General features: G+C 36.8%; 1 protein-coding gene and 1 long non-coding RNA gene across 4 annotated transcripts in view; one reads left to right on the top strand and one right to left on the bottom strand.

Moving 5' to 3' along the window:
* The window catches only part of HMGCLL1 (3-hydroxymethyl-3-methylglutaryl-CoA lyase like 1), a 72186-nt gene that overhangs the window by 9785 nt on the left and 36789 nt on the right, over positions 1-25612 (top strand). For all 3 annotated transcript variants that reach the window (XM_015284900.4, XM_015284899.4, XM_040697951.2), the window contains exons 2-5: positions 10181-10258; positions 11258-11365; positions 15275-15370; positions 16965-17113. In XM_015284900.4, coding sequence (XP_015140386.1) covers positions 10181-10258; positions 11258-11365; positions 15275-15370; positions 16965-17113 — 431 coding nt within the window. The remainder of the gene's footprint in view (positions 1-10180; positions 10259-11257; positions 11366-15274; positions 15371-16964; positions 17114-25612) is intronic.
* LOC124417838 lies at positions 12321-22809 on the bottom strand. Its single transcript, XR_006938808.1, has 2 exons — positions 22711-22809; positions 12321-12385 (listed from the first exon to the last, which is right to left on the bottom strand). It is a non-coding gene; the product is annotated as an uncharacterized LOC124417838 (long non-coding RNA).

The raw sequence follows: 25612 nt of genomic DNA on the forward strand, positions 1-25612 counted from the left end.
TACAGTGGCATATCATTCTGTTTGCTTTGAAGTAAGCTCATGAAAACTGATAAAAAAATCAATATTTTTATTTAAAAGTAAGGCAGCACACCTGTCTTTTTCTGAATTTTAAATAAGGAAAAATTTCAGTAGCTGTAATTGTTATCACTTAAATGGTCAGAAATTGATATTCTTTAAATATGATCATATTTTACTGATTCTGTTGTGAAAAGTGGAACATTCTTACAGCACTGAGAATGTTGTAGTGTTCAAGATACCATAATTTCCTTCCTGCTATTGGGAAATTATTATGGTAACACTTTACAGATGTTACTCTTCTAAGGAGCTTCATAGATTTCAGATTCTCCTGGAGTACAGGTTGCCAACTGTGGCTAAATAAATAATCATTAAATTACTGTCGTTTTTATCAGTGTCTTTTGGGGAGAGCTGTGGAAAAAGCAGTGGTGGGCCAGCTGTACTTGAGCTAAAAATTTCCTTGATTAGGTATTGGTTTTGGACGCAGAAGGTGATTTTGATGACACTAATAATTGAGGATAGTTTATTTGCTTCCAGCTTTTTACTTAAATTCTCAAGGATCTACGCATAACTCACTTTTATTGACAATGAGGTATTCAAAGAGCATGTCTGATAGAGTGGATGGACTGCCTTGTCAGTGTATTCATTTTTTTTTTTTGCCATTGATATCCCGAAGTATTATAAAGGGCAAATTGCTTTCACATGTTGGTCTTGTAATGATGATCATGCCTCTGCTTTTTCAGTGTGTGTGGAAAAACACCACTCTTTCTGCCTTCTAGAATTCTGTCTTCAGTCTTGCCTGTAAAACACCATACACACCATAATACTATTACCATAAATAATAGTAAAGGAAAGTGTGGGAGGTTTTGGCTCCAGTGTCATCAGTATGCTGTTGATCACAGTTCTCTGTATCCTTTTCATCCAACCCAGATGGCAGAGTATAATTGCTTTTCCAGACTTTGACCAAGATAGGGAAATGGATGAAAGTGAGTTGGCTGCAAATCAACTTGGTTAATGGAGAAATGCTGCTTGTTAGCCAAGGGAAGCATTTAGGAAAACAGAAAATGGTAATGTATACACTGTGTCCTGAAAATACATTTTTAGTTTTTGCTAAAGTGACCGGCAGTGCTGGGATCTTACTAACAATAGGCCTGCAGTACTGTTTATTATTAATGATTCCATTGTAACACAAGTCTAACTGTGGTCATCTGCGCCTCTGCTACTGCCTGATTCTAGTAATACGTTCCCTTCATCATTTTGTAAGTTTTACAAAGTCATCTGTGACTCCAGAACATCTGTCTGCTTTTAGGTTGCATGAACTATTGTTAGCTGTGATTGACACGTGTATGTAAAGCTCTGTGATAACACATGCTCTCCATTTGTAGAAAATAGCAATTTTTTTTTCTCGTAGAAAATGGCAATTCAAGTTGTCCGTGATGATTCAGAGTTCAGACTCATCCAGGAGTCTATTAGTTGACATACTCAGTTAACTTTTTTGTTCTGTCGTGTTACTTTGTGTCATATACATGCATGAATGAGGAGGAATACCTTTGTTTTCACAGGCTTGGAATAGCCTATGGGCTTGGTTTTATTCTTCTGAGTATCTTTCTTGTGATAGTCCTGCTCATTTCAGAGCATCCAACATCCTGACAGGGAATAGGGTGTGATTTGCAGTTGCTGTTAGAACTAGCTGCTACTATTGCTGAACACTGAGCCTGCAGTTCCTGACGTTTCATATCCTCAAGGCAGTCAGCGCAGCAGTTTGGGAAGCCTGCATCTGCCTGGACAGGTTGAAACACTGGAACAGGTTGCCCAATAAGGTTGGGATGCCCCCTCCATGGGGCTGTGTGGGGCTTTGAGCAACCTGTTCTAGTAGGAGGTGTCCCTGCCTATAGCAGGGGGTTGGAACTAGATGGCCTTAAAGGTCCCTTTCAACCCAATCTATGATTCTATGGTTAGGTAGTCTTACTAGGTTTTGCTCTCTTAATTACTTTTCTTAATTTTCTCTCCAGCATAGCCGTTACTGAGACATAACCACCAGTTAAATTGTGTTCTGTCATTTCACTGTACCTGTGCTTTGCACTGTTTTGGGATTGTGAGCAATATATGAAGAGTTACGAAGCAGGGACTGCATTAGAACTGATGCCAAATAATACAGTCTAGCAACTCATTGTTTTATGTACTGCCACTGGGGAAAAAAAAAACACACACATGCCTGATGTAGTATTTCCATATAGCTCTTCAAACCTGGAAGAAATAATACTGTTATGTTCTGTGCTTGCATCAAATAATGAAGAGATTGAGAAGAAAATCCAGTTTATGAGGAAACTGAGATGTCATTAATAAGTACAGGATACAGGAGATCAGTATGGTAGCCTATGCAGTTTGTTTAAGTAACAGAGGTGGCTTCAGAATGCGTTCCAAATGCGTGATATGATAAAAAAAAAAAAGTGATGAGGAGACTTTAAGCCTGTTTGTATTACTTTTGAATTCATGAAAGAGGAAAATGAGAAATAGTCTGAGAAAGAATATCAGTTTAATCTTTGATGTAGTTTGAAGAATATGACAGCAAAGAACTTCTTTTCTGTATTAAAAATGTATTAATAAAATACTAGTACTTAGGCTTTTAAAAGAAATAGAAGTAGACACTCCTAAACAGTATATGAATGTGTGACTACTCTTTCAGTTAAAGAAGGAAGGAGTCAGGGTTTCTGTCTGGGTGCATTTGTAGTTCAAGCGGAGTTCACTAGAATTGGTTATGCAGGCGAATTATCTGATGGAAGCAGCTGCAGGTTTTATTTGCATCTCTGATCAGCTACGAACATCCGCTGCAAGCCAAGGGTAAACTCTGCATCATAGGAAACAATATCCAGCAGGTGTTGCACACAAAAGATGCAAGAGTTCACCTCTTCTAGTCTGCTGTAAAGGAAAATAGTCTGAGAGGTGAGGACTTCTCTTATTCCCTGTGTTTGAGTCCTGCAAGCAGAGATTATATCGATTTATGAATAATCTGTAAGATTGTCTGGAAAATATGCTTTTCTGTGTTTGGCCTGAAATAGATGTCCTTTCATCCAGAAAGGGGTTGCTTTATTTAATCTGTTGTTACATGAAATCTCTTGCTGCATTTTGCTAAGATCTAGGATATACCATGCTGGAAAACAGGCATGCATGCTTATTAGTACTCCGGTGATTTTCCTAGCAGAATGTGGCCTAACATGGCTGCATACACTTTTTTTTTTTTTTTTCTTTTGGGTGGATTTTTATTTCTGGATCAGACAGAGCTCTTTTCCAGTTAGTTAGAAGTTTGGTGTGTTTTTCATCTCACAGGCCTCTGCTTGTATTTAGAGCCCGAGTCCTATCAGAGTCCTGTCATTTGGGATGACTCTCATAGCATCTGATAACTGCAGCCTCCACTGGATAAGGAAGCAATGCAGTGGGCTCAGAGAGAGTTAATGTCCAAACACTAATTTTCAGAAATGGCTTACAACTGCTACTGTGGAACATATTACATTGCTGGCCTCTACTTGCAGTAGTGGCCATTAAGAACTACTAACTGTTCTGTTTAGGTGCAACTGATGGAAAGGGGCAAAGAGAGGGAGAAGCAGGCTGTATTCTGCTCCTAGCACTTATGGTCACTCAGGGTTAAGAAATGTTTGCCTGCATCTGGCTGAGGGAGGGGAGATTAGGGTGGCCTTGGGGCTGGGGACGGTAGCCTTGCTCAACCAAGTGTGCAGTTTTCTTAACCTTGAAATGAATACTGCTTTTAAACCTTGACTAGTGTAGCTTTCTATTCTATTCTGTCCTATTACAGAAGATTATCTCACCAAAGGTAGCAGATTTTCTTACTGATTGTTAGTTAATATTCTTTGAATTTGATGACTTTTCTGGACAATATTGGTGGTGAGTGGAAGGTTGGGCTAAAGGATCTTGGAGGTCATTTCGAACCATTTCCAATCCAAAGTGATTCGACTTAACTATTACAGTCCTCTTCATTAACCTAATTATACCAAAGAACTGTCCACTCTGGCAGCATAAGCATTTGTAGTTTGGCTGCATTCCCCTTGTGTTTAAAATCACCTTTATTTTGTTTTTGTATGACTTGTATTTACTTGTAAACAGCCTTGCAACAATTTAATAGGTGTGATAGCAGATTATATTTGGATTTCACAATTAAAGGAAATGATGGTGGAAGTGTTAGATGCATTACTTCGCAATAATGAATTCCCAATTCAGATTATTTCGTGATATGTCTAAATCACTACTCTTTCATGAGCTCTCACAAGCCTTCTAATACAAGTTATAAGCACATTTGAATTAAATTTGAAGAGGTGGACTAAAGTAGTAGCTGTATGTTTACTTCCCAGTAGAAGTCACGTGGATATATTGGATTAGGTCCAGCAAAGGGCCGCAAAGGTGATAATGGAATAGGAACATCCCTCAGATGAGGAGAGGTTGAAAGAGTTGAGGTTTTTTAGCCCGAAGAACAGATTTGAGACATCTGACTGATGTATATATTAATAAATACCCGATGGGGAGAAATCAAGCTCTTCTCAGTGACATGTCAAGAGTATGTATTGCTTTACTGAAATGCGTTGCGTTTTAGTAGGGGATGTTGGACCAGATGACATCCAGAGTTTCCTTCCACCTCAAACGTTCTGTGATCCTCTATTTGTTTCTCCAGTGTGGAAATGGAATTTTGAATTTTAGTCCTGCCATCTAAAGCATTTGCAAAGCGTTTGACTGTGGTATTTCTGTTCAAGTTGTGAGTGTGCAATAGTATCAAGTGAACAATTTACTTGTGGAAAATTTCTCAAGGGCTGATGAATTATTTTACTATTGATATGTGCTCCTGGCTAGCAGCCATCCAGTGGTCGTGTCAGCAGCACATAGTAGACAGTCTAGGATGGATGCTCAGTTTATCTTTTTCAGAGAATCATAGAATAGCTTCGGTTGGAAGGGACCTCAAGGATCAGGAAGCTCCAACCCCCCTGCAGCATGCAGGACCACCAACCTCTGCATTTAATACTAGACCAGGCTGCCCAGGGCCCCATCCAACATGGCCTTGAACACCTTTAGGGATGGGGCATCCACAACCTCTCTGGGCAGCCTGTTCCAGCGCCTCACTACTCTTGCAGTAAAGAAATTCCCCCTGACATCCAACCTAAATCTTCCCTCCTTCAACTTAAAACCATTTCCCCTTGTCCTGCTGTTACCTACCCTTTCAAAGAGTTGACTCCCCTCCTGTTTAAAGGCTCCCTTCAGGTATCGAAAGGCCGCAATTAGGTCACCCTGCAGCCTTCTTTCCTTCAGGTTCCTCCTCCTCTGGACCCTCTCCAGCAGCTCCCTGTCTTTCTTGTATTGGTAGCCCCAGACCTGGACTCAGTACTCCAGATGGGGCCTCACGAGAGGAGTATTCACCAGGTGTGTCCCTCTGTTTTCTGAATATCTGTGTATATTCTTCATATCTCCAGGTGAATCTCCCCCCCTTTTCCCCTCGTTAAATTGGGAATGAATATCTATTATATCCATCTTCCCATAGTGTGAACTGTATAAACAAGCCTCTGCAGTATCACTTCGATCATTGTTCGATTTGTAGTAATGTTTTAGTTTTTTCCTGTTTATTTCCTCTATGTCTTGTACAGTTTAGAGATGTCTGTGTGTTCAGAAAGTTGACCACTGTTTTCTTTGTTCTCCTTCCAGCAATTGTATTTTTTTATCTCAGAGCCTTTACTCAGCTTTTGGGCATTTATCCATGTTGCTGCACGTGTGCATATGAGGTCATGATGCCACGTCCCTGCTGATTCGTCTTTAAAACCATTCTCTTGAGCAAATTTTCTATGAGATGGACCTGCTTTTGCTCAGTTGTCCTCTGTGGCAGAACACCACCTTGTGGAAAAGGAAAGCAGAGCTTCATCTCGGTTAGATTGAAAAGACCAAACCTTCTGCTTATTCTCCCTTATTTTTGGGTCTCTTTAGTTAGTTTTGATCATCTCTGGGTAATATTTGCCAGTACTGTTAAACCCCATGTAGATGAGCTGCACGGAATGAAAGTCAGAAGTCTGAATAAACCTCAGTGCCTTTATTAGAAGTTTTGAAGCAGTGATGGAGCTTAAAAAAGCATGTTTCTTTAATTTGATTACATTTATGGTTATGTTAAATTATACTGCTCTAATTAAGGATTACTAGGATTTTCTATAATAAACTTGAATTTTCAGCTATTTATAACTCAGGGAAAATATTTCCTTACAGAAATTTGGCATGCAGTGTCTCAAGCTGAACAGTATAGCTTTCCTTCTTCTAATTTTTTTTTTTAAGACTCTTTGGCTGGATTCTGTTTTGAGGGAGGCAGTTTTTTGTGGTTTTATGTGCTTTTTGTTCTCCCTTGGCAAGGCTTGATACATGGAAAAAACAAATTTTCCAGGCTCTTAGTCTTTTATGTCATCTATTTCCTTTTTGATATTTCAAACATTGTGCTTTGGTAGTCATTACTTTTTAACAGAGCCAGTATATAATTCAATAAACAGTCACCTCTAAGTATCTGCCATAACTACTTTTTATACTTCATTACATGAAAGTAGTTCATATAATACAATTAAGCATTATTTTTTCTGAAACAAAACTGATTTGCCTTGCATGTTTCGTGTCTAACATAAATACTTATGTATTTCTGTCGGGTTCATCTTTTTTGGATTCTCTTCAAATATAAAAACTATTTCTCATTTCTCTGTTTATTACAGAAGTAGACCATTTAATGCCATACTTGAAGATATCAAAGGTCTCTTAAGTCTTTCTCTTTGCTGGTTCTGAAAACCCTTTCCTCTTACCCAAGGGAATGGTGCACATTTAAAATCCCCATTTTAGAGTTAAGGGGACTCCATCCCTCAATTCAGGAAGTCTTGGTTTAGGTCTAATGCCATCCAGATAGTAAACAGAAGTTTTAAACTCCGTGTAAACTCTTAGAGACTTCAGTATGTTCTGTGGATTTGATGTTTGCCTAGTGAATGCAAATGGCATTGAGCCTGGCACTGAATGACTGGTGGCTGTGCTCACTTCTTCAGCTGTGTTTTAAATGGCATCCAAATATTCTGCAAGTGTGACACTGTGATCAGAAGACCAAGCAAGAAAGCAGGGAGTCTCATTTTCTGATTCCATTGCCAAGTACGTATCTCCAGCTTCTTGGAAGAAAGTCCAAACTGCTTGGCTACTGAGTCCTATGAACAGAGGACAAGTGAAATGAAGGTGAAGAGATGTTTCTTCCCCCTCAAATTCAACTTGGAGTACAGACTATAAAAAATGTCACCCGAGAAGATGGAACATGTAGTCACATAGTCCCTGTTTTATTTCTGAGTTTTATTCAGTGATGATGTACTGTAAATAGTACACAGGGGACTGAATTTGTGTCTGTGTCCCTTTTACTTGTTACCTGAGCTTTGACAGTACAGCGCAAGAGAATTTGTATGTTAAGCTGGAGAGAGGGATGATGAGAAGAGGAATTGTGAGATGAGTAAGAAGCTGGCTGAGGAGGAAATAAGAGATAATGTTGAAAGCAGATGTATTAGACTAAAGAGACATTGCTGGTGGAGATCCTCAGGTCATTTTGTTTAACCTGTTTCTTCAATATCGCTAACTCAAATGTATTGAATTGAATGTATTTTTGCTAAAATGAGGTGCTCATGGTAGTCCAAGTGTTTTAATTATGAAAAATCAGGATGATAATGTCTACTGAAAGACAGGAGACCGTGTCAGTAACCACACTGGATAGCACACAGGAGGAACTGGGTGACCTTCAAGACAGAAGCAATAGAATGTAATAGGTGAAGTCAGATAAAATGTAATGCAAAGCAAGTCTTTCCTGATCTGAGAGCCAGGATGTTTACTCTAAGCCATTAGTTCAACAGCATGAAGAGAATCAGGATTTATCTGTTGCGCTGCCTTGAATTTCCATTTCATGACTTGCCCTTGTGAAAGTCATCCTGTACCCTTCGGTCAGTGTTGCGGTCAAGAAGAGAGTTTAAATTGGGACTGACTAATGAGCAAGAAGGCTACAGAGAAAATCAGATATGCCATGTGTGTAATATCACAAGTGGAAAATCAGTACTGGAATGGCTTTTTGCAGCATCATTCACTCTGCCCTCTGTGAAGTCTGAGGGCTGCAGAGTTCCACTTGACTGGCCATGTAGGTGGCTACCACACATAGTACAGCTGTGTGAGCTGTTCTGTAAGGACAGGTACAGCTCTTCCACTTGAATGGGAGTTCTACCACAGCAGGAACTGAGCAGGATTTACAGGATTTGGCCTAGGAGTTGAACATTTTTGCCACCAAGGTTTTATGGATATTTTTCATGCCCTAAATTAAGCTTTGCATTATCTATTTTAGCTCCTTTTTTTTTTTCTTTTCTTTCCTTTTTCTCCCCACTTTTTTTTTTTTTTCCTCCCAGTCACAGCTTCTACTCACAGTAACACTGTGGCATTTGTCTTGTAACATGAAGGATCTATAATCATGAAATAACCCAGATTTATGCTTGAAGCTGTGCCATATTTGTGAAAATAACTCGAGGGGGGGAAAAAAAAAAGGAGGTACAATATGCAGCAGATGTGAAGGTTTTACCTTCCCATTTAAGTAGGTTTATACTGTCAGCGAGTGTGGGCTTAGCACAGCCTGACAAAGTTTTAACTTACCAGATGTTCCACGTGATCAAATAGATACTATACAGCTGTTTCCCATTCTTTTTTACTGTGCTCAGATAAATATACAGTAAATGCACTGAAATATGTTTATTGTGTTTTGGCCAGTATGTCGCCTGTTACTGTAGAGAGCTTCCTTTAATCCACAGGCGCTGAGAATGCAGAGGAAAACCAAAGGTGCTGTAGAAGTGTGGTGCATATGGCTCATTTTCCATTGCTGTGAGGAGAAATTAACAGCGCTTTGGTTCAAACTACACTGATGCTACTAATAAGGAAGGGATGAAACACACATTTTGAATGCTGTGAGATCAGTGGTCTTAATCATGTGTGGCACAAACGACTTCTATGGGCTGTGCCTGGTCTCTGTGCAAGCTCTGACTCCTGCATGCAGGATTGGTCCCCTGGAGCTGACAGCTTCATGGATGCAGTGGAGTTTAGCTGCCAGGGGAGGTCATGGTTGCGAGAGAGCTGCAGTCCCGCAGGTAGCTTGCACTAATCCCATCAAGGGCTTTAGCACGAATTGAAGACACCAAATAGGATTCTGGATTCAGTGCAATATAGAAAACAGGGCATCTCCAGAGCTCCTGGTGCGGCTGCCTGTATTCTTCGTCCTGTCTGCTCATCCAGGAGCTGGCTGCTTGCCCGAAGTTGACCATTTGATTTGTTTTTTAAAGACACATAGCATTTTGGGGTCAATCTAAGCAACTACTCTGAAGCGTTTCAGGACTTCAAGGTGCAGGTTACATTAACTGCCGCACCTGTCAACTTGATTCAATAACAGAGCAGCTAAATAATAAAAAAGGAAGTTTCATTTCCCCTCACCTGCTTTTCTGCTCTTGTTTCTTGTTCCTCCCCCTTCAACTCCCCATGCTCTCCTTAGCCCTATAACCTTACTGCTGTCTTCTTTCCCTCCTTTGAGCCTCCTGCCTTTTTGGATCTTCTCTTACACCTGGAAAATTCCTCTTGTCTACCAGGGGCCTGCCTTGTTCCCCTTTAAATCCTTCTTTAAAGCCTTCATCTTCCAGCAGAGGAATTACTTTCATCTTTCATTAATAATCTCTTCAACATTTCTTGACTTCTTTGCTATGTTCTTTTCAGATTTATGGCCTAGTCTTGCAAACCTTTACACAGAAGTAACTGTTTGGTTAAATTGAGAACATTCAAATAAAATTGTGGAAGATGGGAACACTTGTTAGTTGGGAAGCTTTTAGAAATGGGAGTATTTCTCACTTTGTAAAACAACATGTTCATTTATGGTTTTCTGTACGTTCTTAAAATAAGCACTTGTGGCCTCAGGGTAGCTGTGGAACATACATGTCAATAACTTCTGCTTTTCATGCCCTAATTCAAGGTGTGGAGCATATTCTCACAGATTTTTTTAAAAAATTTACTGCTGACAATATGACTTTATACCTGGAGTAATAGGACAAGTACAAGCTGTGCCTTTTATCTTAGAGATCTTCATTGTTTTGTGTTTCAGGAATCCCAAGCATCTGGACTGCCTGAGTACGTAAAGATTGTAGAAGTTGGGCCAAGGGATGGTTTACAAAATGAAAAGGTAATTTCTTTTTTTTGTGTGTGTGTGTATCTTGACATGGATATCAGTTTCTTTTCATTGTGTAAAATACATGTGTCATGCTCATCATATTTCTTCCATTTTATACAATAAATATAGTTATATATATAAATAACTGTGTTGCATGTTAGAATTAAAGCATATTACTGTTTAGCTGAATGTTAAATTGCATCACTTCTTGCTATGCTTGATTAAGTAGCCTTTATTTTATTCAACCACCTTTTTTTCTTCTGAATTTTTTGTCAGCTAATCACATTCTGTTATGACATAATTAGCAAACACCACAAAACACTAGCTATCCTTGTAATATGGAATATGTAGGTATACATATACGGTAGGAATAGTATGATAGATTTTGTCATAATTCCTGATGAAATGAAATTATGGAAAGAAAAATAAAAATTAGACCTCTGATATTATTTGCCTAAAGGGGTATAGGGGAAGTATAGAAGTAGATTGAAAGGGACTATTTAAAACACAGTACGTTTGTCAAAACCCAAACAATAATCCCTTTCCATAAACAGGAGGTTAATCTTATTTATCCTGTTACTTATATAAAAGGTGTTGGTAGAGTTAATAGTACTCCAAAATAGGAGTACTAGCTGACTGACTGATACAGCTGACAGAATAGCTCAGCTGTGGAGCTTTTTTTTTTTTTACCCCATTATTTCTCTGGTTGGACTATTCTGTGTTACAGTTTCCTTTGTTACTTCTTCACCAGGGTGATGTGAGGACAGATCTATAATCAGTTATATGGAAGTGTTTTCTCATTTTATTTTTGTGGTGGAAAAAATGGAGTAGAATCTTGTGTACCATCTAGTTCTTTCCCTGAATGGTAGCTTCCTCTCTCAGTAAACAGCGTAGTACAAGTATAGTTCGTTATTTTATAACACATATACTGATTATTGCTAGGAACATGTCACTTATAAAAATGTCTTGCTGCATGAAATACTTTGTGATAGTATGTCTCCATGTTCACAGGTGATTGTCCCAACTGATACCAAAATAGAGTTAATCAACCGGCTTTCTAAAACAGGCCTTCCTGCAATAGAAGTGACCAGTTTTGTTTCATCCAAATGGGTGCCTCAGGTATGTAACATCATCACAATTTCTACTTCACATTTACATGTCATTCCATGCAGTGGAGTTTTCTAAGACTACAGCCTTTATACTTATCCAAGAAAGTGAAACAGGAGTAATGCGTTGTTTCTGTAAAATCAGATACTGTTGTCAGATGCTATTTACACAGTTTTCATGTTTTATAGTTTTATCTAGATTCACTGAAGTTGAACTAATTATTAAAATGTAGTCTCAATACATACACACATATATAAGCACTATACATACCTTTATCTATCTTTCTGTCTTTATCTTTGTCCCACAGCATATTCCAATGAAAAATAACAAGCTGAAAGTATTTTTATTGTATTCACCTGCGTCCATTGAAGGGCTTGTTGGAACATGAAGGTTTTATAGTTTCTAATTGTAATCTAATGTTAGCCAGAGCCACATGTTGCATGCCCTGGGGTGGGAGTCACCTACAGTGAATGCAAACACAGTCCGTGTCAACAACTGACCAGAAGTTCTGCAGAAAACTGGTTAAATCCATAACTCAGTAGAGTGAGGGAACAGGAAGAATAGATTGCTACAGAAGGGAAAGGAAACCCTGATCCAAACACAGTAACCAGGGGAGCAGAGGCTGTAGCCTTGTTGACAAAGGGGCACTCCAACAGTGCCCAAGAACAGAGCAAGGTGAGTGAATGTAATCGGGGCTGGCAAGAGTACACGTACTGAGGCAAGTCCATGGTGATTTGGCAGTTCGAGATAGGAAGTCACATCTATTTGTGAGGCATAAGTCAGGATCCAGTGAACAGATATGTGACCAAGCTTGGGCTTGGTTGCTCCACAACTGTGCTGTTCCTCAAGTAGGGAGAAAGCAGTAGAGCCTCAGCTTTTGACTGAAAATAGCTTTAACAGAGCTGTTTGGAGGAGCCTCTGTTGAACCTTCTTCCAGCTTTGTCTTGCTTCCAGCTTTCTTTTTCCAGCTTTCTGCTTTCTTCCAGTGCTGTATCTTAGACATCGTCATCACTCCCAAACATAAAAAATTCCCTAGAATCAGAGAAAGAAAACCTAATTGCACAGAACTTGTGCAAACTGGGGATACTTCAGAAATGTTCCCGAGCATCAAACCAAGGCAACTGACTACCCTGACTCTGAAGTTCCCCTGTATACACAGAAGCATTTGAGTATTTGTTTGTTTAGTAAGGACCACACAAGTTATTTACAAAGCAAAACATGAATATAATTGATGTGATTAAATATGCTAATTTTTAACATTTTTATTTGCACATCTTCTGTTAAAATGTATAAAAAGTTTGTCCAGTTTAAGCTGTTGAGAATGTGTCCTGCAAGTGAACTGTATTCCAGACTTTCTTCTGAGAAAAACACGGCATGGTCATACTTTTTCTTGAGATAGCAGAGCAAACTGGCTGTAGAGCACATCCTTATTTATTTCAGTGTTTCTGGGATCACCGGAGAAGAACCCAAAGAAAGGATAAGAGAAAGATAACAGTGATAATGCAGAATTTCTTTGGTGTCAATGTACTTTCAGTTTGTGTTCATTAAAGTGCCTATGCTAAGTGTCATCAAACTTTCCTGCTACAGTAACAGAATAACACAAAGTTTTTAAACATGTGAGGGGAAAAAAGTCTTAAAAAAAAAAAAAAGAGATGGACTTCTTCAATTCCTGTCTAATTATTTCCTTTTCCTATCAGCCATTAAGAGTATCAAATTTAGCACTGATGTGACAGTTTCAGAAAAAATGAGCAATCCCTTTTTATCTTAAATCCATGTCTGAATGCTTTATTTTAATGACTTAAGTTGTGCTTAAAATGTTTCTTTATTTAAAAGATAAGATTATTTTGCTTTGATAGGAAGTGCAGTCTTGACTTTGTCTTTTCTTTACTCGTTTTTATTTTCATGAGTCATGGGAATAAAATTCTTGGTTATGTTTAGATTACTCATTCACTTGTTCCTTTTTTTGGTATTTTCAAGCTCATTTATGGTTTCCCATCCACTTTTTTTTTTTTTTTTTGGCACGAAGATTCTGTTGCTGAAAAAATGCTAGAAGAAAAAGTTCCACAGTAGCAAGATGCCATGTAAACAGGATCCCACACCTGTAACTTAAATGGCCCCAAATTATAAATACCTACCATTAGAAAGATTACTTTTAAATACATTTGGAAAAGAAATATTTTATTACAATTTAAAATTTTCTAACGTGCAACATGTGTTAAAATGGGACTTTATGTACAGGAAAAATAGTAATGGGGCAAATATACTACATAAAGTATTATTTGGGCCTGGCGGCTTTATACAGTTTGAAACTGTCATTTTGGTTTTCTAATATATTTCAAGTTGGACTATAACTTTAAAGTGTAGAATTAGTTCCAACATCTGCCATTTATTTAATCATTTATTTTAAATGTTCTCCTTTGCCCTCCGAAATTTTATTAAATTGAGCAATGAAAAATTGTTCTTAAATAAGACAGTACAGAATGTTTTTTTTGTAAGTTTATCAAACATGTTAGGTATAAAGACTGATATAGTTTACATAGAAGCAATTATAGAAATTTACTTTGAACTATTTCTTGATTCCTGATGAGAAATATGTTGTATCAGTCTATAAGATGTTCTGCATACGTACCATTGTCTACTTCTTTATAGGCGCGCAATGGGCTTACACTGAAGGAGACAGGCATGCATTTTTCTGACATATTTAATTCAGCCATTTTCATAATAGGAAACCAGTGATGTGAGATTCTAGGTTGCTGGTAGTATTGGCACTTAGTAATCTAGAGTATACTTATAATCCAGATACTGCCAACTCAGTATTTCACATCTTACCATTCCAAATAACAAGTAGTGAAAGCTTCATAGTTCATGTATTTTTTTCATACGGTACTCCTAAGTTGACTCTGCACAAGTGTGAAAATAATCAGAAATCCGATTAAATATTAGAACAAGTATTGTTTGTTTGGAAATTTATGTGAAAACTGATGTAAACAGCATTTAAGACATACTATTTAGATTGATTTTTCTATAACTCAAAATCTGTAAGATGCAAAATAGGAATTATGTGTGCTGTTAACTTTATTGTTTTCAAACATGAGCAACATTAAATACATTAATTTTCTCCCACTTTTTCAAGAAATAAATTGTCTAAATAATCTACAGTTTAATACACAAATGAGTCTTTGATTTTTCTTCGTGATTAATACATGGAACTATATTTAATCTTGAGTGAGAAAAGAGTAAGTGTATCTTGCAAAGGCACAATTTCTTGTGTGGGGAACCTAAGGAAAACAAGTGCTTCAGGAAAATATTGTCCTTTGGCTTTTGTTATAATAAAATCATTCTTTTGAAAAAAAAATCCTAAGTGTATTAAAATGTTGCACTATGCAGAGATTTGGATTTTGCAGTATTTTTTAAGAAAAGACTGAGCACTTGTTCTTAGTCTTTTCAAATATGCTGGTTATAGCACTGAGTAGATTCAATTATTCTTAATACTGTGAAGTCTCATGTCTAATGTCTCATTTATCAAAGTGCTACATTTTCAAGTTTTGGATGGTTTTATTCTGTTGATTTCACCTGTGGAGTCCGTCAAGGAAGGTTTAAAGTTGCAGTAACAATCAGAGATTAGCATCATAAAAAGTCTGTCAGTGTGTGATGCAATTTTTGTTTTTACAGATACACGTAGAACATGACACTGTAGAAATTTTAATCCCAGTTCTGTATTCATGTGGAACTGAAATGCTTGCAACTCAAGTACTCAAAAGTTAAGAAATACAAGAAAAGATGCTTGTACAACCTCAGTTTAGCCCCTGTGCTGTTATCCTTTTCTGTGAATGGTATACCCAAACTAGTCAGTGTTTTTTTATTAGATATATAATATAAAAAAATAGCTGCCAATCAATGCAAATTATTTCTCTATTTTAGATGGCAGATCACAAAGAGGTAATGAGAGGCATTGAGCGGCATCCTGGAGTCCAATATCCTGTTCTCACGCCTAATCTTAAAGGTTTTCATTCAGCTGTAAGTGCATTAGTAGAAGACATTCACAATTACCTCCTCCATGTTTTCATTTTTTTCCTTCCTTATTTTCTTCCACCAGTGGAAATATTTATCAGTCCTTGCATATTTGTATAAACAATACTTGCATAACAAGGAGAACTTTTCTTTCTTAGACTTGTTGGCACAATAAAAGTTTCTGCAGATTTTTTTCTTAATAGAAAGTAGTGAGTGAATTAAATGAAAATGGTTTATAGGAATGTATCAGATTCCTTAAATTTTTCATTTCATTTCAAAAGTTCTTAACTGCTCCAGTTCATACAAAGTAAGTATTCATTATGTTAAGACTCAAAATGGTGTAGTTCAGTCTTCATAAAGCAGTGTGTATTGATAGTTGTCTTTACGTTGTTTTTTTTTCTTTTTTCTGAAAATGTTTCATGCTTCCATGCTTTGCCTTGATAGACGACAGGCCATATTTGGAAGGCATACTGCTTTATGGATGGACAGTTGTGGTGTAGTCTGTCATTCGGTTGCTATACTGCATATGCAATCTCTGTTAAGTAGAACCCTATACACAAGTGAGTCAGCTACCAATAGTGAGCCAACTTTGTCTGCAGTGGTAATTTGTGTAAATTAAATTAGATCTCTGCATACCCTGCTTAGTGATGTAGTGAAGGGAAAACAGTACGAAAATAGTTGCAGGTGATTCCTCTGTCCTTTCTTGATATTTTTTTTTATCCTTTTATTTGAAAGGGTTTTTGTTTCTGTAATAGTTGCGGAAGTTAAGACATTATCCCACGGGAGCAGAAAATAAAGGGAAAAGTGAGCTAGAGAGAGAAAGCTGCTAGTATTTGTACTGGAGAGTGAGAATTAATTAATTAGCTATTCTCCTCAGCTTATATGTTTTCTCAGTGTTCTGATTTGCCTCCTGTTAGTTGATTTACTGAGTACGAGCTCAGGCTAATTGCCCCTTCAGTGAAGCACACACATTGACAGTAAGCATTTTCTAGGCTGGTATTTGTTCTGAGACTTTTTCTCATCAGAATCCAAACACCCTCTTTCTATGTTATCCACTCAGCTATGACGCCAATACCAGTGGAGCTCTTGATCATTGCTGTCAACTGTATCAAGGAAATCTTATTGGTTACTGTTGCTGCTCTATTGTACTTGTGGGTTATGGGTCTTGTCCTAAGTTGTGAGAATGACTTCCTGGCATTGACAAGGAACTGACTTTGTACAGAAGATGAATATTTCAGAGATGTTGTATGATCTTTACTTTTGCAAAAAATGAAATGAATTGTTATTTTCATTGTATGTTTATATATTTCCCTACATTTTAATACTTAAATTTTATCACTTTAAAAATATATGTATTTTTATATATTTATATTTTTATATATGTATGATCGCTAAGAAGGAAATTTTTCATAAGGCAATGAACGCAAAGTTTGATTTGATTGATTTGCATGCAATAGATAACAAAATAAGTAAACTTATACTTTAGAAATAGAGATTTATAATGTACTTTAAAGTTCCAGAAGGTCTTATGGAATTAAATACCTAATCTCATCTTCTAATGTAGTGTTATACTTCTGTTCTATTGAAATGTATTTTTCAGATTGCAGCAGGGGCTACAGAGGTCTCAGTATTTGGTGCAGCATCTGAATCTTTTAGCAAAATGAATATTAATTGTTCTATTGAAGAAAGCATAGAAAAATTTGAAGAAGTTGCTAAGTCAGCAAGAAATATGAATATTCCAGTGCGTGGGTAAATATAAAGATTCTTAAATATTATAGAATTCTTGGAATATTGTTAGAGGGATTATTTTTTTTTTTTCTAATAGAAAAGCATATTAACATACAGTGTATATATATATATATATATACATATCCATTTTATTATGCAGTTTTTTCATCATCACAGATGACAGAAAAAAACTTATTTTGTATTGCTGACACCGTTTCCTAAACCTTAAAAAAATATCCTGAATGCTTTTATTTTATAGTAGTATTCATGATGTCTCACTTCATACACTGTAGAATCAAGGTATAAAAATAATGGAACAAATTTATTCCTAAAGGAAAAAAATATTTTTGATGAAAGTTGTTTTGAAAACTCAAGGATCTGAAGCATATAGAATATCTACTGCATGAAACTCTGTAATCTTCCAGTATTTATCTTTTTCTAGAATATTTTCTTCTGAAATTTCAGAATTCCTGAGTAGTAGTGGCCCTTTGACAATCTTTTTCAGTTCTGTTTTCTGTTGCATTACATTGATCTTCATATCTAAGATTGTTTGTGAATGCAAAAAACGTTTCCATTTGTGTTTCAAGATGAAACTCAACACTGGGATTCATTGAGGAGTGCTAGTTATGCAAACTACATCAGGCTCAGGAAATACCTGGAGCTGAAAAGAAGTAGAGTTAGATACCTCAGAGACTCCGTTCTTGGAAACCTGTCTGGGAATAAATACTGAGATCTGTCTTTCCTTCAGAACAGTGAAGAGAGAATGCTACTGCACACTTCTTGCACAACATAGTGTTTGCCTCGAGGCAAGATTTTATAATATATCTCCTACATGCTTATGTCCTTTTTGCCTGGCCTGGTCTGGCCCATTTTGGATGGACGATCACCTGGTTGGAGAAGTAAGAACCTCATTTAGATACAGTAAAATTGTAATGGAGTTTAAATACTCCAACTAGCGACTAATCTCTTGAGTCAAACTTTGCCTTCCTGAGCAACATCTCTTATAAAAGTCTGTTATTTAACCAGTCTCCACAACCGCTGTTTGCTGTGTTTTTCTGAAACCGAACTCTGAGCTGAGAGCGTAAATAGCAACTTAAGTTTTCCAGGAAGACTAAGCTCAGGGATTAGCGCGTGTCAAGCGATGTTTTCTCTTTCGTGTTCCTATATTTCACTACCAGACATCAAACATATGGCCCAATAGAGCCAGCCAGCAATCAAGGGAATCCTCAAAGCTTGTGGATTGCATATATTTTTGGATAGCTACGGGTGTCAACAATTGGACTTTCTGAAGATGTAAACTGCAGGTGATGAAGAAGCCCCCTGTGGAGGACTCTAGATTGATGTTGAAGCTTAAAGTGGTAACTTATATTCTCTGCACTAGTTTGCACATGCTTAAGAAGCTGGAACCCTGCTGCTTTTTTTGCACAGAATGTGCATCTAAGGCATTTGTAATATGCCAGCAGCAATTATTCTGGCTCTGATACACTGACATGTGATGGAAATAGCCGTTCCCATGATAGGATTCTACAACATTCCCATACATTCATTGTTAACTATCTGATTTTATATATATATATATACATATATATATATATATAAAATTATATATGGCTACAAGGCAGAAAAGAATGAGGGAAAAAAAACAAAACCCAAAAAACACACAGTAATGCAAAATGAGATAATTTAACTCAGAGAAAATATGATCAGATTATGTGTATGTGTTGTAGTAGCTTTGGAGTTGTGGAGCTTTACATTGCATTTAATGACACAGAACAGAATGTGGAAAAGACAATAAGACAATCAGGAAGTGAAACGTAAAAATATCTTTAGTAGAAATACTCATTGCAATCAAGGTGACTTTTTTCTGGAGAGAAAACAATCAAGAGTTAGTTATCAGAGCTTGTGATTTGTGACCTTGATATACTAATTCCATATTTAGCTGCTATTAAAACAATTAGTGACAAATGAAATAAATGTCATTTTCCCTAAAACATTTTAATAACCTTTGCAAGATTCTCTGAATGCTAGAACAAGCAGAGCTTTGTAGTTTATAAAAAATGACAATAGATAGAATGAATGTATCGATAGTCTTTGTGATGCAAAGTAACATAAAATGAAGCTGTAGAGTGTAAGGGCAAAGATTTGCGTTCTGTGCATTGAGAATTAACTTTTTGTTTTTAATCAGTCTTTTAGAGAACAGCTACTTCTGAAGAGCTGTGGCCAAACTCTGCAGCCTTTACACATGCAAACGCCCAGGACTACACATTTTGGTTTCCAATATAAATGTTGTAGGCAAAATATTTTGTTTGAATTACTTAGGTAATAAAAATATGCATGAATTGTGTTTCTATTAATTTCAATACAGTGATTGTTTCCTTTCTAAAGCACTATTGTTGTTTAAAGTGTCCTTTATTTTCAGGAAATGGATAATTTACTGTCTTGCCCTAAGTCCTTATTTGTGCAGTTGAAAAATACTTTCAAAATAATTTTAAGGGGTTCAAATTTTATTTCCCATTTTACTGGCAATTTAGAATTTATGTACTGAGTGTAAATCATTGGCAATCCTTGAATCTTATGAAAAATGCGCTCAAATAGTTGAAACTAAACTTTAAGCTTTTGCATGTCTTACTGTTGCTACAGCTGCACTAACATTGACTCGATCATCATCCAGAGAATTTATGTTGTCAGCTGTCACATTTAAAATCTGTAGTGTAGTACACAGTTTTCTAAATGTTTACTAAATTAGTTCAAATGTTTATGAAGAACTGAAATCTTGCATATGGTCATAGCAGTTTGACTATTTATTAGCATCATAAAGGGGTTTTAATTTTTAGTTTTTGTACATGCATAAAAACTTTACAATAACATCTGGGACACATTCTGTGAAGACACTGTGCCAAATCAGTGTTATAAACTGTGTGGTCAGCTAATGACTACTATGTGTATTTTGCACGGGACATGGCACAAAATATAGCTGGTTTTAGGATTGTATCTTTTAATGCATCATTCAGGTACTATTACAAGTATCACATATTTTTCAGTGATTAAAAATAAATTCAGATAATCCATCCTGAGATAAAACTCAGATTAGTGAAAAATTGTGGCACATGCTAGTTCCAAGTAGTCACTTGGATTGTGTCTTATTTAAATGTAATTTTAATGTAAGTGTAGGTATAGTGAAAAAGTTAAGTAAATTCTCGTTAAGCTGCATTCTTCAAAGTTAATATAGTACATAATTTGAATAGAGAAATTGCAGTTGCTGCAATAGAGGGCTTCTAAGAAATTAAGGAGTTTCTTGTCTACGTTCTCCACCTCTTTCCACAAATGGGACTTTGGTTCCTACTTTTGTTCTGTGACGGTGAAGCAGTATAATACTATTCCTCTGAAACGTTTGGTTCTGTATAGAACTGTGTTTGTCCTGAAGAAAATCAATGGGAAATATAGAGCTGAAATGTTGCAATTTTTTTTCATCTATCGAAAAGCACCTTTCCATGGCCTGTAATTAAAAGCTGTATGTATGTCGCAGTCCTGAACAAATTTCCTGTGAATAGCCCTTTTGAGGCCATTTGGACTATTTGCATGTGCATGTGCAAATCTGAGTGTGTATGCAAATGTTTGGAGTTTCAGTGTTAGAAAAACAGATGGAAATGTTTGCTGTAAAATAACTTCTAACTCTGGAAGCATTTCCTTACAAAGCTGCTGCTTCATAAATTAAAGCACGTGTAATCATACATTAATTCTAAACTGATGTATATAATTCCTTTGTTTATAGTCTATAATTTTTAAGAATGAGCAGCAGTATGCCGAAGTTCACAATATGGAAAAGATTATTGAATTGTATCAATATTTGGCAAACATCCATGTTTGTATGGAATTTGATGCCAGTTGATACACTTGAAGTTTAGGAATATTTTTTTTCCTATGGCAGATAAATATCATACCAACAGTTACACCGCAAAATTATGCAAATTGTTCAAACAATACATTTTTATTATGTTATAATAAAGTTATCTTAATATTAGCATTTAAATGTGTATACTTCCTTGTTGATCATAGTAAGTAGTTATTATCGTACATCTGCGTTAGTACAAAACCTAACAGAAAGAATCAACTTCAATTTTCTTCGTTCTGTTAGAGATACTCGGATTTATTCTGAGAAAAAAAAATGGGGGGGGGGGGGGGAGAACATATTAGTGTTCTTGTGATATATTTTATAGCAGGCAATTCCAGAAATGTTTATTTTTATCATGAAAGATTTTGAGTATCTGAAACTCTTGATTTTCCAGATAATTTGATCTTAGTAATTCAGTTCAATTATGCCCTTCTTCCATTTTTGACAGTTTATCTTAGATACCTTAATTCAGGACATTTGGCTGGCTTTGCAACACTGTATTTCACATACCCAATGAGAAGTACTATGGGATGAAACTCCAACTATGCAGTTTTGCACAAATCAACGTGGGTTAATGCCGTGTATATTTTACCAACAAAGACAAAATTAGAAGTCATATTTTTTGGCTTTTTAGTGTTCTTAGGGCTAGACTACATATGCTTTATATGAATTGTGTTAACCCCTCATTGTTAGGCTAGATTGTGTAGTTCTTCGGCATAGTCACAATTATATTAATAACGGGGTGATTTGTATTATTATCACTGCTTTACAAAGTTAGTAAAACTAGTTTAGCGCATTCATGTCGCTATAAGTGAGTCTATGTTTGAGACTGTGGGAACAACAAAATGTAGACAGGCACTTAATAGACTTGGAAGCAGCGCATTTTAATGTGTAAATGGTAAACTAGTCTACAGGGTTGTACAGTATTAAGCCATCTGGTCACAGTCCCCTGGAGAAGTTTGAGAATCCAGAGGCTGCTAGGAGTTGGGAGACTGCATTTCTCTCTACTGGGCAAAAGTTAAGAAAATAATGAGGGAACTGTTATAATAATTCTATCATGGTCAATGATTACACAATATTAGAAGAGAGATTTTCCTTAAGAACCATGTTGTACCAATTTGCACTCATATGTTTTGTGCCAGTAAGGTAGGAAATATTACTGTAGGGCCAGAAGTGTATTTACTTATTTCTTTTATTTCTCTTCTCTGAATTAAAACAATCCCTCTTCATTGCAAGCGTTAGTGAAAAAGTAGATGTAAAATGTTTGTATGAAATTTTAAGGTAACCATGCAGTGTTTGGTAGTACGTTACTGATTGTTACATGGATAATTAGACATAGTTATTAAACCTGAAATGGACCTTCATTATAGTAACAATATTCTGTTTTTAGAGAGGTTGAGAAATCACTCACAGAATTTAGTGGTGTTTTCTGGGCTTTTTTTTTTAAGTACATAAAAAAAATCCTGGACTTATATACACATTTTGTGGCTGTCTTGGAGATTTTGTTTCTAGAAGAATCTCCTTTCCCCCCTCTCTTCTTTGTATTCCCCTCTCCTTACAGTAAAGATTGTGTGTTTCTAACAAATGGCTTCCTTTGCAAAGAGACAGAATATATCAACCTTAATATTATGAATTCATCAAATGATAGGCATATACATTTTAGCACGAACATCCAATAAAAATAAATACATCTGCAGTGAACATGGTAAATTATATGCGAACTTACACTATAATAATAAACAGGAAACAGCAGCATCTGAGTCTGCAACTGGCTTCTCAGGAGGCTCTGTGCTTCCAGCTGTGGTAGCAGCTGTGGATCTGGCTCTCGAACTCTTGCTGAAACAAGCTGACAAAGGGCTGATTACAACATGGAGTTGAGTTTCTGCTTGGATTCATTTTCATTTTAACGCTTTGGTTATGAAAAGTTTGTTCATTAACCCTGTTTGTGGTTTCATATCCTATACTTCACAGTCATCGGGCTGGTGTGGTGATTATCACTGCTCCTAGTCACCTTGATCTTGGGGACTTTATACTGTCTAAACCGTTTGTGGAGCACAGCAATTTAGTTTTGGCTTATTGGAAGAAATTGAAAACTCTCTTCCTCTTCCTTATCCCTCCCCATCCCCAGAGGCTGTTCAGCATTTTTGTCCAAAATATTACACAGTAAATTTGTTGGGTTTTGTGTTTTAAGTTGTTGTTGTATGCACTGAAAGCAATTTAGGAGAAGCTCAAATGATACTCACCTGCAGTGAAGTCTGAAAAACAGGCAAGAGACTGGGCAAACTCTGCCTGGGGAAGCAAGCAGAGATCTTTTTATCACTTTTTTACTAAAGGAAGTAGTTGGTTTCATAAAACCTGAGTGAGAAAAACAGCATCTACCTGTGTGTTCCTAAAGCTGCTTTGTAGGTATCTTCATATATTGCAAGTTCTTCTTTCTACTCCAATTGCTTGGGCTCTTTTAGTGATAGCATGCTAGAGACACAGTTAAGCTACTAAAATGCCTGGCCTTCATTCAGTAAAGATTTAAGCACATACTTAGAACTAAACACTTCCATTGCGAAGTCTGCTTTGTGAACTCTCAGATATTTGCTTCTGCTCATATACTGAGGAACGTCTCTGGTGAATATCCTGAGACCAAGACAGTCTTTTTCATTACAAATTCCTCTTTTCTTTCAGTCTTGCCATCTTTTTTAGAAAACAGCTGTATTCTCCAACTTAAGTGAATCCCCAAATTAAATCCCAGTTGTCTCTGTAACTTATTGCTAAAACTCTTCCCTCTTTTTCCCTCTGCTTCTTTTCTTCACACAAGATCTTGCTTTTTCTCATGTGGAAAAATGGATACACTGTGCTCTTCCTTCTGTCATTCCCCTCCCATTATCTTTCCTCCTTCTCCTCCACTGTTGAGCAGCAGGAGTTTCTTGTCTACTTTCCATCTGTACCCTTCCACTTGCCCCAGTGACCCCATGTTCTGTTCTCCCTCTTATTTCATCCCTCCCTTATTCTCTTTCTTAACCTCTCATTGTCCTCTGGCTCTTTTCCATTGCAATATAAGCAAGCATTTGCCTCTTAAAAATTGCACCTTTGACCCCACTTGGTTCTTCATATCATATCTCATTGCCTATCTCTGCTTCATTTCTAAGCTCATTGAAGGCGCTGTTTATAATTACTGTCTGGAGACCCTCTTCTGTGATTCTCTCCTATAACTCCTACACTTTGGCTTCTGTTCCTTGCTTGCAACTGCAACAGCTCTCACCAAACTCCCTGATGACAGGATCTCAGAAACAGTAGTCTATCGCCATTCTTCTTTCCTTGTCAGTAGTCTTTGCTGCAATGGACCAAGCTCTTCTTTAAATGTGTGTCCTTTGTTGCTTCCTGTGGCTCTATCTCGTTAATTTTCTTCTTTCTAAGCAGTTCTTTAGCATGTTCTTCAAAATTGTCTGCCATTTTGAAAGGGTGTGAGTGGAGGTCTTAGGTCTTGGCTGGATTCTCTTTTTGTGCCTTATGGATCATTTCAAATACTGCAAAGAAAATGTGGCTGCCAAATGTATCTGTAGAAAACAGATAACTTTATATTAAAACCTATCTCCTTTTCCTCGGGCTTATTAATTTGGAATCACACAAATGCAATTACAAAGCATCCCACCCAGAGCTCCTTTGAGTGTGGATGTCTTGGCAAATTCTCAAAGGAGATAAATGATTATCTTCCCTCTTTTGCATAGGATGCGTGTTTTCTTTTCACGTAATAGATTGTCTGTACTACTGGTAGCTGTACCAGCCCTTGCAGGCATCTGTTCCAGCTTTTTCTATGAACAACTCAAATCATGTCTGCTTTCCAATGAGAACATAACAAGAACTTGTCAAATGAAATTCATGTTTTATATTCTCTTCTAGAAATGCTTATCCTGATATATGTTTGGAGTTCATTTCACTATTTTACAGTCTCAGGCATTTCCTTTGTCATTGCTGCCTGTTGAGTCCCATTTCTGTTGATTCTGTCCTTTCTTCATAGAATCCCACTGCTTTTTTTTTGTAAGGACAGTACCAAGAAATTTCATGTTATCACCACATTTCTTATTGCAGTTCATTAAATGAGAGAGTTAGACAAAATTCTGCCAAATCCTCAGAGTTCATCCTTGACAAGCTCTACTAAAAACAATTATCATTATCCTTAGAACTTTGCTCTCTCTGGTAGGAATTCCTTTACCTGGCTAATTTTTCCATAGTCCCTGTTTTCTCCAGTGTAATATTGAATATCAGGTGCCCAGTTCGATTATATTTGCCATATTTTCCGTGTTTAAAATTTCATTCTAGTTACAATGGTGGAAGCATGCAGAGAGTTCATAATCTCAAACAGATTTGTGCATTGTAGTAGGCAGATTCCTTAGGTCACCACATTATTTCATACCCCAGCAGGCCCAGCTGCATTATGTGAGCTCAGGCAAGTTTCTGCTTGCTGATGGGAACTACAGGGAGTAAGTAGCTCCTTGTTCTGTAGGTACCTTTTGGCCTATTTTTACTTCTGTTTGCCATATGCCATTCCAGATGTCATTTGTGCCACATTATCACTACTAAATGCAGGTCTTACTGATCTAAGGTATGTAACTGCTAGGAACATGTTATACATAATT

Source organism: Gallus gallus, chromosome 3 (genome assembly GCF_016699485.2).
Source record: "Gallus gallus isolate bGalGal1 chromosome 3, bGalGal1.mat.broiler.GRCg7b, whole genome shotgun sequence".
In the NCBI taxonomy this organism is placed as follows: Eukaryota; Metazoa; Chordata; class Aves; order Galliformes; family Phasianidae; genus Gallus; species Gallus gallus.